We start from the raw sequence: 18,955 nt of genomic DNA on the forward strand, positions 1-18,955 counted from the left end.
CTGGTCATTACCTCTGTGGATATTTTGCCAGAAGCATTTGGGTCTCTGCCAAAACAAACACACCACCGGAAAGACTCAGAACAAGAATAATATTTTTTTTTACTTGTCTTATATTTTCTCTGTTTGAACCGTTTCAAATAACAAAATATTGTCAATTTTTTTGTTTTTGTTGAATCTCAGTTTTGATTTGTTCAGTAACTCTTGAAACTATATTCTAATATACATTCACGTAGGCACTATTTCATTAACTAAATGACAAATTAAGTTTAGTGAAAATATTACAATGGAAGTTTTTTTAATAGGGTGTATGGTCATTCAAATTGTTAAATTAATCTAAAAAATAATACATAAATAAATAAATAAATAAATAAATGCAAACATTATAGGAACCTGGTTCAGATTTTTTATCAAATTCAAAACTTGGCACTCTGTTTTGCAAAACAATAAGTCATTCCACTTTCAACCTGAGAGGCCCGTCCTCCTTGGCTGACACGTTATAGCGTGTAAATACTTTTCTTTTTCTCACTAGACACTGGATAAAGATAAAGACAATTTGTAATCTTAGTAATGACACAAAGTTGATGCAAAATTTGTCTTTGCGGGCCACATTAAATTACTTGGCGGGCCATATCTAGCCCCCGGGCCTTGAGTTTGACACCTATTCTTTAATACCGCTCCCATGACTCGCACCAACAACAGAACTACATTAAAGTTGGCCTTGGAAAGCCATGTGTTTTCAAGGTGGAACTTAATGTGAAAAGTTTTAGAAGCACCCTTCTATTCAATTTATTTGATATTATCTCACATAGTAGGTTAAGGTATTTTAGTACACTTGACAATAGAAATAACAAAATGGTACTAAATTGTAGTGATTAATGGAAACCTGGCTATAATTTTTCAAAACACAGTGCTGCAAATATGAAAGGTGGTGCGAATAAAAGCGGAAACAGATGTGGGGGCAGGGAGAAGCAAACAGTAGGGTCCCCAAGAGGGGAGGAAAAAAAAGGGGCCTTTGGGATCTGGTGGAGATAAAAGGCACAAGAGTATAGAAATGATGAGGAGATCCTCCCTGAAGCAGACAAAAGCACAAGGACACCGTTTCTCTGAAAAGACGCTGATCCACACCCAGACTTAAAATGCTCTCAACAAGCGGCATTCGCTGTAAAGTCTCATTATCGCATCAACGTTGCCGACATTCACCTTGTGCTCATGAGCACAGCTGGACACTCTGACATGAATATTACAACAGATTCAGAAGCCATGCTACTTGTTAAGTATTCAAACCCTCAGAGTATGTCTCCTGGGTATGGTATGGTAGCATTTTAATTAAAAAAAAAAATGCAAAAAGGAATTGTGATTCCTACTCACATTTTTACGATTGTCTGAAAATTGACGGTGTATAACAGGAGGACAATAGTTTATTGGAGAATTATAACTAGTTGCGATCACAATCTGTTAAAAGGCCCATTAATGCTCTTGTGGTGTTTTGATTATCGTACAGCAGCAGATGTCCTTTTGAGATGGATTTTAATTGGAAATTTCTCCCCCCCTCTTCCTCCAAGGAAAGTAACATTAGCTTAAAAGTTGAGAGCGACAGTTAGTTGTTGCCTCTGGAAATGACTATTTCGCCTAATGTTACTCAAGAGGAAAGTCCATCTGCTGCTGGGCATCCTGTGGCACCCATCAAAGCTCCAGAACGGCTGCCAGTGGACCTTGTGTCTGCAATGCGGACTGATGCGCCAAAACAAAACATCTTTCGGCTTACTGAAATTTCCCTCTGTGAATCAACACCAAGGTTGCTGTAAGATGTACTGACCCGTCTTTGTGTTGCCTCCTTTGTATCTGATCCTCTGAATCGCTTCCAGCAGTGCTTCTTTGTTACCATGGGAACTCAACTGGACCTCTGTACGAGCATCATCACTGAACTGACAAATGGCCACCTGGACAAAGAAATTTATTGATGTAGAAAGAGCACCAGATACGCAAAGCAAAATCATAAAACCTTCCATTTGGTGTTAAAAATGGTGACTAACAAAAATGGTTATAGGTGGTGTTGAGTGGGTTCGCAGTTCCCAGGATGATTCCATTAGTTGCACTAACTGTAGTGTGACTATATAGGGGCACCGTAGTCATTGCTTGTGCTTGGCAGCAAAAAATAAAAAATCTTTGGCAGTCTTAATCTATGTTTGGTAGGTATCAGGCATTTCCTGTTTATGATAACTCAATGCAAAAATATTGGCAACCTCAAGGGCTTCGTAGCTGTGTTTTGTAATGATGCAGCGTGATGCAGTGGTGGCCAAGGGTTGGGGGGGGGGGGGGGGGGGGGGTCAACCATCCCGTGGATCTGCCCACCAGCCCTGCCCTGCGACACCAGCATTTTAATAGAAAAAACTTTTTTTTGTCAACACATTTGACTAAGAGGACAATTTTGTCCAAGTTGCTGATATGGCATGTGCTCGTATAAAACCAAGAGTATGTGATTTGTCTTTAAAAATATTTCTCTCACTATCCCCCAGAGGAGCTTCATTTATTTAAGTGTACCAATGCTGAGCCAACAAGTGAGAACATTTGATTTTCTTCCGAGCATTTAAAACTGACCCAGCAAGCTAATGAGTTCTATTAAAGATGTGAATTAAGCTGGTGGTCAAGAAAATATTTAGAACATTAATTGAAATATTTCCACACTCCCAAAATCAGGCTCATTTACAAAATCTAAAATAGCTTACCCAAGATGGGGACTGTGATTACGTCCAGACTTGTAACATTGCTTTTGTTGGCTCAAGACAGTCAACATTAAGCAGCCAACTTTCACTTTAGATCACTGCCAACTTTTTCGCATTACAGCCAGTGTTTTGCTGTCGGTAGCCCACCGCCACGAGGTTACAGGGCATGCTGAGGGTAGCAAAGTGCTTAATAGCACATACTGTACTGCACAAATGAAAGAAAAAGGTTTCTCGAGCACCTCTACAACGTGACAAATGAAGCAGCTGACCGCTGGTGACATATTGTGGAGGGGGGGGGGGTGGTCTACAACAACCTGGCATTATTGATGAACCTGATATAAGAGAAACGCTTTGAGGCTGAAGAGATTGTAGCATTCGCTCTGGCAACATGATTCTAAGTATTCCTCCTGGTAGTTTTTATGCTAAGGATCAAGATAATTGTGTTTTCCAGTAGTCCTATTGCCTCAAGGCGCTGGGGCTGGAACCACTTGATATTTGTTCTAAAGAGTAATGCATTTGGAATGAACTAGCCAGAAGTTCTCAGGGACAAAACAAAGCAAATAAACAGAGATGCTTAAACGTTTTTTTTTTCTTCCAAAACAACACAAACAGACTCCCTTGGGGTGCAGTGTTCAGTCATTGTAAGCTTCCCTCGCTCTTGCAATTTCGTGAATTTATGGACTGTTGTTATGCTAATTTCACAACAGAAAACCCGAGATAGCAACCCTGTTTAGAAATAAATATATAGTTACTGTTGTGGTGCTGGTTTGTGAATGGGAGATTTGTTGGATTATTTTTTCAGAAAATATGCACTCAATATAAATTTGATTTCATATACATTGGGTGGATTTTTTTTGAATGCACTGTGTATTGTAAACAAATGTAGGCAGTGTGTGCAGTTCAATGGCATGAGATAGCTTTCAACAGAGAGGGAACATATGTGTAAATGTGAGTATAAAAGGTGAACCAAGAACTACAGTAAACCATCTCATTTATTATTAAGAAGCATCGAGCTTTTATTCAGCTCAGGATTTGAAGCTCCCGGGAAAATGAGTGCACTTCTATTTACTGTAAGTTGACTGTCAGACGCGTCGTGCACGAGGCAGAGAAACAATACTGCTGCAGGTTTTGTAAACCTTGACACGTACTTTTGGCAGCAGAGTCTCATGATTGAAAATCAGTGAGCCTGCAAAGTACGGCTCGGGGCAACATCCTGGCCCACCCCATTCCTTGAAACGAGTATTTACATTATCGAGAGTTCTGCAATATTTGTTGCTTTTGTTTAGATGTTCTCTCCTGATATTGCTTTATCAAAATTGTAGCTTTTGGTTTTTATTTATTGTATCAAATTATTGCTTGATTGACTTGTTGTAAATAATCAAATAAATATTTTATTTTATATTAAATAATTACTATATAACCAAATGTAATATGGATTATATGAGAAAAAAAATGATAGTCATTTATTTTTTTTTTTAATTAAAATATATCATTCATGTTTGACTTTTTTTTCCCATTTTTAAATTTGGCCTTGCTTAACATATACCGCATACACCGACTTCTTAGAGAGCACAGCATAAATCTATCCAAGAGTCATTTGTCAATATGTAAAAACGTACTTTGCATAATCTTAAATGTTTACTGTGTTCAGATTTCACAGATCAGACATAAGACCTAACCCTACACACAATAGTTTGACTTGAAATTTATGCACTTCCCAAAGTAACAAGCTCTGGAACAAAAATGAGGAGTCCTCTAATGCATTTTGTGACATGGTGTCGGTGACAGCATGTTAACGTAACTCACCTGGGTACCATCGGGCCCAATTTGATCCAGTGATCCAATGGCATTATACAAGAAATTTGTGATTTTCATGAAGTTGTCGTCTCCAATTGACCAGGAGCCATCAACCAGGAATGCCAGGTCCGCCTTGGCTTCCTTGCATACTTCACAGATAAGCACATGAGGCAGATGCATACATGTTATGGGCAAACAGATTGGGAGACTGAAACATAACACAAACAAGTAACTGAAAAGAGAAAAAATATGCAAGAAATTTTAGTTTGTAGGGTTAGAGTTATAATGAATAAATGATAAGGGAAAGATTTTTCTCAATGTTCAAGTTAAACTCCAATTTTTCCGGAGCAATAATAAAACATAACCCCCTACCCAAAAAAACAATTCTGTGTTTTGAAGGAAGGAAATGCCATTTCATTGCAAGTATGCTTGTCAGAAATGTCAAGATAAAAGGTCAGGTGCTGAATTTTTACATGCTTGACCTGTGATGTTTTTGTAGCCTGCCCCCACGAAAAGTGATTTTTCCAGATTTTTTCTCTTTTCTCACATTATTTTTGTCATTTTCATATTCCGTTGTCCTTCTCTCCTGACTTTTTTTTAAATTTTATTTCCACTACAATCACTCAGTTATGTAGGCTTAGTATTTTTGGCTATTTGTCTTCTGTGGTTTTGTCCAGACTTAAGGCATCAAAGGTCAGAAATGTAGACTTGAATTACAACAGAGGGCTCAGCGGGCTTGCCGGATCATGTCTGTGGAGTTTGTGTCACGGGTCAGGCTGTTAGGTGAGCTTATCAGACAGCAACATCGCATCGTGGGAACATTTGGCATGCGGGTGATGCTTGTATTGTGTGAAACTGTCTGCCTTTCTTCCTCACCTTCCAATCTTGTCTGATTTCAGGGGTGCTTTTCTATACTGCAGAAATTAATTTGATGGGACCAGCGATAAGTGGCATTTTTTTAAACCATTTTGTAACAATTTACTTCTCACTGCACTTTGATAACATGAATTGATGTGGCTGACTTGCCCATGTCAAAAAAAAAAGTGTTAGTGCAACAATAGCGTGACATCATGTAAAGTCTTTGCTTACCTTCTTTGGCAGGTGGGATTGTGGGAGGGGGCTCCGTGGCAGGGGGTTCAGTTGGAGCCTGAGTGGGCGCTGGCACTAGAGACACACGGGACAAATTGGTAATGGCATCCTGTCTGTGAATCCGAAGTTTCCTAATGCTCTTTTTAGCACCAATAGCGGTGTTTTGTTGACCTTTTTTGGGGCATATGTGTATTTACAAGCAAGCCAATTGTCTTTTTGTCTCTTTCCATTTATAGTCAGAGTAAAAAAGACAAAAATGTGTCTAGATCTACCATCTGTTCGCACACAACCTAAGGCCAGAAAAAGTATTTTCATCAATCTAGTGTGTACCTGACCACAGGCTGTTTTTCAGAGGGATAAAAAACAACAACCCCAGGCTTGAGGATGTGTCTGTTCCAAAATGATTAGTTGGCAGGAAGGAGCAGATGTGGTGAATTTTTTTTTTAAATTAAAATGTAAATAAATTACACTGGACACAATTGGGCACAATCACAATGGCAAATAAACAAGTCGATTATATCTAATGCACTTTACATTTCATAGAAATTTCAAAGTACTAATAAGTCCCTGAGTGACAAAAACTGAACGTCAAATTTTAATCCACCACAGTTTTCGAAGTTGTAACTAATCCCCACCCACAACTGGGTGGAAAAACAGCAGGAGGGGAATCTGTGTGTTTTGGGGTGAGTCTTATCTGTCTTAAAACTCTGACAGTGAGCAGAGCCCCCGGGGTCCCTGGAGTTGTGTGATTCAACTGAGCTCATCACCTGGCCAATGGACTGCAACAGAGCCAGAATCCTTACTGAGATTCTGGTATTACAAAAAAGATATGAAGGTCGACGAGATTGCTGCAGAGAGGCGGCTATGTCTCACTAATTCGAAATGGGACTAGTGGAGAAACTTAAAGCTGTAATAAAGGGAAAGTGAAAGTGATAAAAAATGAAAATGAACATGCGATAGGCACAGAATATTTCCCTTGATGGTTTTATACATATTTCAATGGAAGTCTTTGTTTTTGCAGATTTGGAATCAATGCAAAATTTTAATGGAAAAGTTTTTGAAATATTGAGAAACACTGAGAAGTGAACTTGCCAGGTTTTATCTTTCAACATTCAGCAATAATTTGTATAACATACGTGTCATGTCAGTGACGGAGATGGGAGGTCCTTCCATTTCCGGCATCAGCGCGTGAATGGTGATCTCATATTGGCTGCTTGGAAAAAGGTCGTAGAAGCACTGTCGAGAAGCCCCGCCTCCTAGGCTCACTTCTTGCCGCTGACTGTCTGCAGTAAAACAACAAACGTCAACAAAATGTCCATGAGGATGAAGAAAAAAAAAAAATCCCCTCAGTCCCATGAAATCTTATTAAGCGTTTTCTTTCGGTTTGAAAATTGAAAGCTCACACTTTTTTTCCCAGTCATAAAACATTAAATGAAGTACAGAAGTTCTCCCAAACCAATAAAAAACAACCGCATTCATCCGAAGGCTAACATTTTATTTTAAAGTGAATTTCCTTGATAAGATGCATGTTTTGTCAAAGTCATTATTGACTGTTATAATCAAATATCTTGCTGCCGCATTTGACATTTGAACAAATACAACTTTCAATAGGTGACAAAAACAAACAGAGTAAATAAATGGCACCACAGTATTGATTTGTTTCCTCATCTATTCTCAATTTTCTCCAGACTTTGGAAAGGCCATACAGTGACAGTTTCTCTTATTTACAGATGCTCAAGGTGAATTTAGATTGGCAATAAAACTGGAGCAAGACTATGATCTGAAAACATGTTAAAACTGTTTAAAAGTAATGAAGGGTACATAATTTAACACTTGCTTTAATATTTGTATAAGCAGTGAATCCTATTCTACTTACTGAGTGTGGACTGGATGGAGATTCTGTAATAAGTGGCGTGCAGATGAGGCTGCCATTGCACACACATGCTGTTGTGCCGCACCTGGTAGACTGTCAAATCAGACACACCCAGGAACACTGCAGAGGATGAAGAAAACATGACAAACACAATATTGATTATAATCGATGTGTCATGTACATTGTGCAATTACAGATCATAATAATTTACAATATGAGATTAGTTTTTGTTTAATTTGTTACAGGTGAGTTTTGACCCAATGACCCCCACCCCCCCCCCCAAAAAAAAAAAAGAAATTATTATGATGAGAAATTAGTATTTAATCTGCAAACCATTAAGACTTTAATTTGAGGTGGGACTTGGTTCACATTTACAAGTGAAATTTTATCACAGTCACCTTCATGCTGCGATCAATGTGAGAGAGTGACAATCAAGTGTTACAGACAAAGACACAGGAAGTAACACTACAGCGAGCTCAAAAAGTTGGTCTATGGGTTAAATATTATAATTACAGGCTGAACAGCAACATATCTGTGTTTTAATTTTAAAATGGTCAATTTTTAACATTTTTGCTTTGATTTTCTGCAGATGTTTCTTTGCTTTTGTACTCTTTCATTTAATTGTGTATGCTATTTTGTTTGTACGCCGACCTTGAGTGCCTTAAAAGGCGCCTTATAAATAAAATGTATTATTATTATTATTATTATTATTATTAATAATAACATGAGTGTAGTGTAGTAGAAATCTGGTTGGAGACACTGGTGGCAATGTATAGTAGCACCAGTAAATTCAGTTATAGTTACTAGTAACAAATTTTATTCTAAATGAGCCAGGATGCAGCATGATGCAAAACATCATAAACAACTTAAATAGCACGGTAAGCAAGCCAATCTCCAAGGAGCTACTTCCTGCCTCACTTTTATTTCCTGCCGCAACTTCCCCCTTGTTAACCAAATTTGCTGACAGTAGGAAATAAACTTGGCTTCACTCGCACCTAATTGATATTTAGTGCAGTGCGCTTATGGCAGGTGCTCCTTTTTATATATTTTTTAAAAAGCTACTTGGGCTTATAAGAAACATGATTCATTTTAGCAATATGCTAAAAAAGACATGCATTTTATGCACTTGATTTAAGCAATAATAAAGTGTCATAATTTTGCCATGTACGTGGTCTTGTGTATAAACTCAAGTCAAGATTCCTCTTCGTAAACTTTTACAATTAATTACTCAGTCTTCTCAGAGTCAAACAAGACCTTTTTTTTTTTTACCTTAGAGATCAATTATGTAAAATAAAAACTAAACAAAATCCCTCTAGCGCTATGGGGATTCATATCTGAATATAAAGACGGCTAGAGAAATGAAATCTAGGGCACGGCTAAAGCAAAAGGTGATGGAAAGGCAAAGGAAAGAAGGCAAAAAGTGGCAAAGAGGAGATCTGAGTGGCTTTTGCTTAGGAGCAAAACATATTGAGGACATGTTGCAAGTACTTTGAAGAGACTGCTGTAAAACCACTTTTTACAGTATGCAGAGGCATCTCAAAGCAAATAACATCAAACTTAATTATGAGGAAGCAATTTCATTCCCTCCATCGGCACCCAAGGCACCAATCATTATTTTCCCACTTGCTCATATGTGTGAGTTATTGGTGCAAGCAAGCGTGTTTGGCACCATTAGAAGGATGCTATCGTGAATCACCACAAGCATCAACTTTAAATCATGTCAAGTATAATTTGTATCACTTTTGCTTCTTTGCAATGGATGCAGTACATGAGGTGTGACAGAAACGTTCCTCGATTGGATATGTTTCAAACTACGAGTTTTGTCCTTCAACGTGCCTGAGCATCTGACAGTTCCTGGCTATGCTGAAGCAACCTCGATCACTACTCACACAATGTGGCTCAGTGTGATTTTTTTTCTCCTTACCTCTTTTTTTAGCTTGGATTTATACTCTGAAAGCAGTCCTGTAACTTTTCAGACACACCTCATGATTTTTTTAATGGCAGGTGTCACGCCGTCGAAAAAGTAGTTTCAAGTAATACAAAAAAGCTGAATCGTCAAGGAAATGAAATTGTTAACTTCATAAAAGCACCTCCCTCTAAAATCTGAGGTTTTAGCCTTGGACATCTGCTGAAATAATCTATTCATTAAAAAATTGTTCTCGAATAAAGGCGCTTCCGAGAATGAATGAACAAATGTTCTTTTCATCTGACTGGGATACATAAATATTTTGTCGCTCCATTTTTTGCTGGAGTCTCAATAGAAATGTGAGCCTTTAATATGCACTTGTACCTTCGCTGTTATTGCTTCCACTCTGTCGGTCACGTTGTCCTTCCCACAAATTTGCGAGGAAGACTTAACCTGACAGCAACGTCCCATCAAAGTGTCGGAATTCAATTTAAGATCTCATTTTAAGCACACTGTCATCATTAACCTTTTGCCCCATCAAACTAACTGCAAGATGGATTCCATTTCAATTTCGTGCAACACACACTGTTGTTTTCTGCAAGGACAATTTTCTTCTTAAACGTGAATGCGATCAGATATCAAGCATCGTTAAATAAAACTGGGCTCACATGTCTTTGCGTTCACTTGCAATGGTTCACTTTGTCCTGAAGGGTAGGAAGCGGACACTTGAACGCTGTACTCTGTCCCACTTTGCAGATTCAGGAGGAAAACCGAGTTAAAGTCTTCATTCACGGTCATCTCCAAAACATTCCCTGGTACTGCAAAAGACAAACATGAACAAACACACAATAATAAAAACATTTCTGCAGAAGACTACATTGAAACAAAACCAGGAAAACATTTTATGAATATCAAACAGGGGCATCAATTATCTTTGTAAAACACCAGTAGCTTAAAAAAACAGACTGTTTATGTTGTAACCAACTCGACAGCCATTCTGCCCGTTCTTATTGTACCAGTCCTATATTCTAAGAAAGTTATTTCTATTCTCTTTCTATAACTAGAATAATGTGGATTCTTGGTTTGAGGCGAAGCACTTATTGTGTCGAGTTGACAGCAAGCAGACCTGGACATGAAAGTAACTCTAGTGGACTCGTGAAGCAATTAGTGGTCAATTAGCAACCAAAGAGTAAATGTTGGCACATGTTTCAAGGCAATAAATGTCTAAGTTCAGACAATCTTACAATAAATGAAATAAAACTAACCAGTAATGAAAACCAAAATGGTGTACTCTCCAGTTTGCATTCTCAGTGTGAGTCATGTGAGTCAAATGAACCTTTTGTTCGTTTTACATTTGCAAAACTTTTTTTGACCTACCATGGATCGGCTGGTAAAGGATTTTGTAACCCATAACAGCAGACGGTGGAGGATCCCAGGTGACCCTAAAGCGGTTGTACCACTCCTCAAATGCACGAAGGTTTTCAGGAGACAAGAGAGGCACTGGACCAAAACAAATACATTCATTCAAATATATCCACTTGTACACAAAATGTATAATTGCCTAGTTTTACATTAATTTTTCACTACCAGTATAAAAAGAGTCTAACTTGAAAATGTCTAAAATATTTTTGTAGTGCTGGTGCAAATAAAAATAGTAACAGAGTTGCCCTACAATTACAATATTGATAAAAAGAAAATGTCAAAAAGAGGAGAGAAAAGAAACGCTTCAGTGCACAGTGTTTGGTATATATATCACACATACTAGTTTGAATCTCCAGCAAGAAAAAAAAAAAAAAAAAAAGGAAATATATTGCGCTTCTGGCTGAGTGAGTGCCTCACATAATCAATAATTTATGCTCCTCATTTATGAGGCAACAATATAAATATAGGGCCCGGATGGTTGGTTGTTATGTCTTGCTGAGACTCTGTATACATGTTTTAAATTGCAAATGTAACAAATGATAGGGTTAGAAATGTGTTGCCGGGGTTCTAGGGTTGTTTTAATATGTTTATTTCCTGAATAATTGATGTAAACTTTTATCTCTGCACAGAGCAGATTATCTTGTCATGCTGTTCCAACATCCATGTCTGAGATCTGATTTATGACTCAGTTGCTTGTAGGCACACAGATTTTTATTTGCAATAAGGCCAGCCATAGAGGTTTCATATACTACGAAGATGACATATCTTATCGAGCATGCCTTCTCGCTGTTTAACGACGAGGTAATCAGTATTTCTCACGAGCATGGTTGAGGTAATCAATAAGGAATTCAGCAGTGTCTCGTAATGAAAAGAACTGCTGTAATTATGAATGGTCCCCATTAGGAAAATTAAGTAGGCATCAGTGTTTGTCATTGGCAAGAAAAAATTAATTTGCATTGCTCCTCTAAGAAATATGTTGGCAGAAAAATATAGGTGAGACTTACACGTGGTTCCCTGTGTGGATGCACTGATGCCATCGCCTCCATCCGAGTAAACTGGCGTGACAGTTACTTTGTACTGAGTGTCAGGAAGTAAGGACTCAAGCAACATACTTTTCTGACGACCAGGAACTAACACCTAAAGACAGACAAATGGACGCGGATTTCAAAGCTCATGTGGTGACAGATTGCAGAATATCGTGTAATTTAAGGGATTTAAAGCACAACTGTTCAGCAATTCTGCTCACTTCAGCTCGGTCAATAAAGTCACAAAGGCCAAGAGTGAGATGGAGCAATTAAAGTTGGTTATTAGTGTTGAAGTTGGTTCTCTTTCAGCATTTCAATGTGCTTGTTGCCACCAAATAAATTGGTTGCCTAATACGACAGGAGCAAAACGGAAGTGCAATCTTGATCAGATGATGTGGAGATGAATCAAGACTGATATTGAGTGATGATGACTATGAGCCTGTGAATGGTTGGCAATAAGTCCTCTCAAGGTTAACTTTAAGGTGTCTTATTCAGACACGTTCCATCACTTTGCAAGCTCTGCGTTAGCTGAAGAAATTTGATGTACCGTTTTCAAAACACTGTGTCCCAAGGCCACAGAAATGGGGAGCGTTAAAGACTAGTGAGAGATCATCAGAACAATCAACTTCATGATAGAGAAAGTTTCAGTGATTAGAGGAAAGCAAAAAAAGGTGAACAGAATCCAGAAAATAAAACAAAACGCTTTGGATTTACTAAATCCAAGAACCCAACCGATTTGGCAGCATGTGCGAGGGCGGGGAAGAACCTGTTTCAAGAGCCACGTTTTCAAATATAATGAAATCCCATCTCCAAATAAAACACCCATCACTAACCACCTGAGCTTTCAGCTCCTGGCTTTGTCGACTTTCTAAAGACCACTCTTGGTTATACGTATCTGAAATACAAAATATGAAAGAGCACTTAAAGCTTTTGATTAAAAAATGTCCATCGGATTTCAAAAGTACCGTCCAGGCGAAATTCCCGCGGTAAGAACATCCGTGCACAATAAATGACTGTTGGCCCATATTTCGGTCAACACTTGCTACTGCTGTCACGCTTGCCAAACCAATCATCAATTTTCTGCTGTATATTCAGATGAGGGTCACAGCATGGACTGGTGCTCATCGCAGAGTCCCCCGTGGATCCATCGCAAGACGACAGCAGGTTGATGTAATGAAAGTGAGCTATTTGAGGCATCACACGACTTATCGTGCTTGCCCTGAGTCTTTTCAAATTTCCCAAAGAGACACAACGACAATTATGTGGTCAGACTTCGACCCTTGTCCCACATTTGTTTCCTCATCCACCCCAGCTTGTTTCTTTTGTTCGTCTCTCCGCTGTGACCCATCTCTGAAGCCACGGAGGTAAATGGCTGCTGAAAAGATAATGGAATGTCCTCTGGCTCGGTCAGGCCTCTCCATCTTGTGCGGCTCTGACGACACAGCGGGAAATTAAAACGAGAAGGGGAAAAAGGGTTCGAGGGATGAAAGTAAAAGGAGGTGATGAGAGAAGAGGGAGGCACAGTCGGGAACAGATGGAGGGGGAGGTAAGGGAGTCGCCCGCCGCTTGAGAATGAATGTGTGAATCAGCGATCTGGGATTGGGGAAGCCAAGTGGAGCGGCACTAAACGTGGAATCGCTTTTCTGATGGGAGTAAATGATTACCAGAAGCAACCACTGCAAAGTCTGTGAAAAAGCAGCGTTGTTGTCTGTTCTGTTAAATCGATGTGTACAACTTCCCAGCTTGTTGCTGCAAGAATTTATGATGTGTGAAAAGGCGATATGATGTGAACAGAATACGAGAGAAGGGTTTACTTTTTGTTATTGTTTTGCTTTACTGAAATCAATGACGAACGTCAGGCTTTACTAATCCGTGTTTCGTTGACTGGCCTTTGTTTACTAATCATAAGAGAGAAGTTTTGAAAATGCAAACAAATGTTAAACACAAATTTAGACTAGTCGGGGCAGATTGTCAAGATTTTTTTGACTTCTTTTTTAAACGCACCGTCTCCTCTTTGTGATTGGCCCCGACGATGGCGTAAGACAGCCTGAAGCTCTCCACACGGGGGTCGTCCAGCGCCCATGATGCCTGGAGGTTCTGCGTGGTTTCATCACTCAGATGAAGGTTTCTAACCGCCTGGCGGGGGGCTTTGCAACAGACATGAGGTATTCAACAGTGAGATTTATCCATCAAAATGTCACTGAAAACTGGCAGCAGATTTAAGTGCGCTGCTGTCAGCAGTGGGTTGGACAGATTTAAAATGTCAGGTGGCAAAAAAGACACTTTTAACAGGGGGAGTTTCCCACAAAGCTGTAAAGTAACTATTTTGTTGGTTTGTGCCAATGGTCATGATAGCGCCTTTAAAATGTTTGTGCACGTAAATCAAGCTTGTGCAGATTTTCACTGCTGGATTCTATGAAGCTACTTACATAAAGCAATTGTTAAATAAAAGCCTTGAGATACAGGGTTGCAGAATTCCAAGCCTTTAGCTGACTTATGTTATAATTTAAATTTTCAAAGCTTTGACTACAATTTAACTCGATTAGGTGCCGCTGGTTCATAACAGAAAAACAATCGAGGTCGCCTCTGGGACGCTCCTGAAATAATTAGTTTGAACCACAGTTGCAGGGTGACTCCTCTGTGTTGCAGATTTGATTGGATCATACAAACGCAGACAGCACAGCGCTCTAAACTGTTAGCAAATCTCCTGGATCTCACGAGGTTAGTGCAATACCAGCGTGCGTTGCCAGCTCGCCAATCTTTAAACAATCGAAAGACTTATGACACTGTAAACATGCTCTGATTTGAACTGTAATTAAAACTCGTAGAACTCTTCTCATTGACATGAAATTCTTCACGGTTAAAGGTTATTCGAGGAACAATTTATTATTTAGTATCACTGATGACATCACGTGCATGATGCATTATTTGCTTCTTACCAGTGGTTGTGGTGGCGATCGTTGTTGTCTTGGCCACTGGGGAAATACAGAAAACATCAATCACATAATTAGAGCCAAACGCAGCAACCCTTGATATCAATAGCTCAGGTAATTAGATAGATACATAGAAATCATTGATGGGGAAAATAGATTTTCCACCTCTGAGATAAACAAGGACAAAAGTCAATTCAATTAGTCACATTTGGAGTTAGACTCTGAATACAGAACTACACATTGTTTTTGATGACATATGTTTGGGCTGATTGGCAACATACTGCCTTGAGAGCAAAAGTGCGGCATGAGGGTAAGCAATTTGAGAAATTCAATTGTATTGATTAGATGTTCTTCAGTCAATAACTGCAATCTGCAGGTACTCATGAAACATTAGTTTTTTGTTTAAAGTAATTATTCATGTTGTTGTTCCTGTTACTATTATTATTATTATCATCATTATTATTACTACTGTTATCATTATTATGAAAAAACATGTTATTATGAGAAATGCAAATGCTCAAAGAAATGTACATGTAGTCTCTGTGACAGAAACTGCGTCGCTCTCTGATTGATCTTTGAAGACTGCCATCACCATAACTTCGTACGCAGTGGAAGAACTCAAATCCGTCAACATGTATCGGTTATCGCTTCCACTCAGGATCACCTAAAAAAAAAAAAAGGAAACACACATTTTATATTTTATTCTCACCCAAAACCCAATCAAATAATACAAATTTATTATTACCATATTAGAATCTGAACCCTGGCATGTTTCTGCTCTTTTGACAATGTTTATGTGACCTATTAATTTGTCATAAATTGTCCTGTACATTATTAATTTGCACCAGTTTTACTCAAATTACATCTCTTGCTTGCAGGCTGGTTTGCGCAACATTTTTGCGTTAGCTCTGCCATGACTAGCTGGAAGGCATGTCAGTTTCATTAGCTGCCTTTGTAATTGATTGTCTGTGAGGCAACCGTTCATGATTTATTCAAGAGCAGCTCGAAAAAGCGTGTTCCAACTTTAACAAGAAATTGTATTTTAATGGCTCTAAAACGCGTGCGTATGTTGCAGACGGGACAGAGTCAAAAATTGCTCACTATCCATGCTGACATCTTACCTCTCTAACTCCCAAGAGTGATAATTCCAGCATTGATCACTCTCACCAAGGGTGCACACACACATACATGCACGCACACATACAATTGGAAACATGAGAGAGCTTTATCGCCGTCTCCCAGTTGTCTCCAAGGCCTAGATCAGTGTAATAAACCACCCAAGCCATTCATTTCTGGGTTCATTCAGCTTTTATTTATACTCAGTCATGTCTGCGGTTTTATCAGCTCGAGTGAAGCAGTTTGGTCCAACCGGCACACGCTCCACTTTATCAGGGCACACACAGCCATAAGTAGACTTCTGTCTTACTGAACAATAGCAGCACCCCAAAGGATAAACACGTTTGGCTCTAAATTAAATTCTCACTCATGTAATAGTTTTCAAATTGATGAGAAGAGAGTACCAAATGGTGGCTTTTTAAAAACCTATTTATGTTTCACGCCTTCATTGTTGTCAGAATAAACCCTTCAAAGTCTGCAGCGTTCCAGTGGCAGCCATGTAGCAAGTGCTCATTACTGATACCGTACCAACCTCCTTTGTGTTGCCTCCTGCGAGTGGTGCCCAGGAGAGTCTATAGACGATGATGTCATCTGCGGAATGATCCCAGCTGACCTGAAAGCCATCTGAACTGACATCACTGGACCGGAGATGTAGAGGACCTGGAACTGGAGCTGTGAGAAAATGCTTAAGTTGTTTACATTTTTGAAATGCCTTCATTAGTGTTTATTTTGCAATAAAAGTAGAACACAATGCGTGGATTGTTGTTTTTCAGTGGATAATGTATATATAATAATAAACTGATTGGTCATCAGTACAGGGTGTACCCCGCCTCACCTGCAATCCTGGTGAGAATGAGTGCGAGACAAAATACTAGAGGGATAGATAAAAAAAAAAAAAAAAAGAAAAAAAAAGCATAAGGCATGTCGCGAAATATATCTTTATGAGCGCTTTAATCTTAAAGAACCCGAGGCCTTTGCCTCATTAAACCAAGTGGTAAAACATCACCTTGTTCTCCATTGAGGACTTCAGTGGTACCTTGCCAAAGGTCCATTTTTTTCTGACTCAGCACTAAAGCCTGTTGCTTAAAGGGATATTCCAACCAATCAATAATCGTTAGTATGATTGAATAGTCAGGGACAAGGAAATGACCTTTTAATGGGCCCAGGCTATTATGCTGAGGTGTAAATGAGGTGGGCATATTGCCAGTGTAGCAGAGGGAGCTGTAGGGGCAATAAAATTCAACACTGGGAGAAAAATGGCTCACCTTTGAACAGTATTGATACACCCTTTCATGGACACTAAGAATAAATTGCCACCAGTAACGATCGCTTTGGCCCAATGAAGTACAATCAATTTAGAAGACAAAGTTAGGGGAACATTTATTTACTTCTTCATGCAAATTAGCACTATAGTAGTGGCATCTGTCTCACTTGGTTAACAGTTGCACATCCCAATATGATCCCAATAGATAAAACCAATTAAATCTACTTGAAAGCAGCAAGGAAAACAGAATATACAATACAGCCAGTTTTTTTAAATCCCTGTCAGCATTATGTCAATCAAGTCCATACATTCCTATAGACGTAAAATAATTGGTTAAAAAAATACTTCAAAAGGCTTCAATTTCTGTACGTGGAATGCTTAGGTGTCCCAATACTTGTGTATGTCGCCCACTGAGTCACTTTATGCTCATAAACCCTGCTGAATTATTGTGTGATAGTATTGCAAACTATGTCATGACTCAGGCCAACATAGTGGAGGATGCCAACAAAATGTTTGGGAGAGAAAAAAAAAAATCCATGAACCGACTTTTGTCAATTTGATTTATGTATAAAGCTAAACAACCAATGGTAAAACAAATAGCCATCCACAAAACCTTCCAAAAGCCCTCTTGATTCATTTTTCTGTGCAACAAAAGAGACTTACTCGTCGTGAATCCATCAGTGAGTGGCTCTGATTGGCCTTCATCGTATAAAGCGAATAGAGCCACTGAGTACTCCATCAAAGATGTCAATCCACTGAGGTCATAAGAGCTCACAGGTCCAACTTCCACCTAAAAGACAAAAACACAAATGGATCAAATTTTAACGACCACTTCTCCTTGCATATTGGCTAATTTTGTCAAGGAAAAAAAAAAAAATTTGCAGGAAGGGATGTGCAGCTAATTTACACAAGTATTGAAGTGCGTGAACAGTATTTATGGTCAATGTACTAAAATTATTATTATTATTATTATTATGATCTCAGTCAGCAATCACACAGTGTAGAAAATAAAAAAAACTATTTGACACACGTACCTCCTCAGTAACCCGCCCATCCGTCTTAACCCACATGATACGATAACCAGTCACTCCATTGGCCGCGGGGTCCCAGCTGATGCGTGCCGAGTTGTGCGTGATATCAGAGAACTGGAGGTTCCGGGGCGCACTAAGTGACACTGACCAGACAGCGAGAAAGAGTTGTGGCGTTAAATCAATGTGCTCACAATACACACATGATCGAATACACCAGCACAATGTAATTTGCTCCAAAGCTCTCAAAATATAAGCCTTTAACAAGATCATTTGGGAAACATAATCAGAGATACTAATGCAATATTACACCTTGATCTATTTTTATTCATTCCTTTCAGTATACTTAATGACAAATGTTTGAATTTGGCTATGCAACACTCACAAGTTGTTTCCTGCTTTGTAACGGGTTCGCTGGCCTCCTCTCCAAACATAGCATAAACAGTGATTGTATACTCAGTGTGGGGGATCAGACCATCTAGTTCCAGCTTGTTCACAGCTTCTGACACTTTGACCTTCAGACAAAAAAAGACACAGATTTCAACAATCACCAAAAGCTCCACATTTGTTTTAAAAAGTACCTCCTTCTCATCTAAGTCGCCATCATCCGTAAGTGGAGCATAAAGCACCATGTAGCCCGATGCTCCCTTCACACTGTCCCATCTTGCTTTTATGCTGTTGTGAGTCACATCTAACAGCTGGAGGCCTGTCACGGTGGGAAGAGCCACTGCATATGCACAAGACCACACACAGCGAAAAGCAGTCAGAACCCAAATTGT

General features: G+C 39.0%; 1 protein-coding gene across 2 annotated transcripts in view; it reads right to left on the reverse strand.

Moving 5' to 3' along the window:
* Positions 1-18,955, reverse strand: part of col14a1a (collagen, type XIV, alpha 1a) — a 70,513-nt gene that overhangs the window by 25,705 nt on the left and 25,853 nt on the right. For both annotated transcript variants that reach the window (XM_088387038.1, XM_088387037.1), the window contains 16 exons: positions 18,758-18,903; positions 18,562-18,691; positions 18,183-18,322; positions 17,812-17,938; positions 16,417-16,556; positions 15,300-15,432; positions 14,775-14,810; positions 13,840-13,982; positions 11,815-11,947; positions 10,766-10,888; positions 10,057-10,206; positions 7,486-7,602; positions 6,746-6,892; positions 5,610-5,684; positions 4,530-4,669; positions 1,817-1,940 (listed from right to left, as the gene is read on the reverse strand). In XM_088387038.1, coding sequence (XP_088243164.1) covers positions 1,817-1,940; positions 4,530-4,669; positions 5,610-5,684; positions 6,746-6,892; positions 7,486-7,602; positions 10,057-10,206; positions 10,766-10,888; positions 11,815-11,947; positions 13,840-13,982; positions 14,775-14,810; positions 15,300-15,432; positions 16,417-16,556; positions 17,812-17,938; positions 18,183-18,322; positions 18,562-18,691; positions 18,758-18,903 — 2,004 coding nt within the window. The remainder of the gene's footprint in view (positions 1-1,816; positions 1,941-4,529; positions 4,670-5,609; positions 5,685-6,745; positions 6,893-7,485; positions 7,603-10,056; positions 10,207-10,765; positions 10,889-11,814; positions 11,948-13,839; positions 13,983-14,774; positions 14,811-15,299; positions 15,433-16,416; positions 16,557-17,811; positions 17,939-18,182; positions 18,323-18,561; positions 18,692-18,757; positions 18,904-18,955) is intronic.

The sequence above is a fragment of the Syngnathus floridae genome, chromosome 10 (genome assembly GCF_059516105.1).
Source record: "Syngnathus floridae isolate MCC-2025c chromosome 10, RoL_Sflo_1.0, whole genome shotgun sequence".
Classification (NCBI taxonomy): Eukaryota; Metazoa; Chordata; class Actinopteri; order Syngnathiformes; family Syngnathidae; genus Syngnathus; species Syngnathus floridae.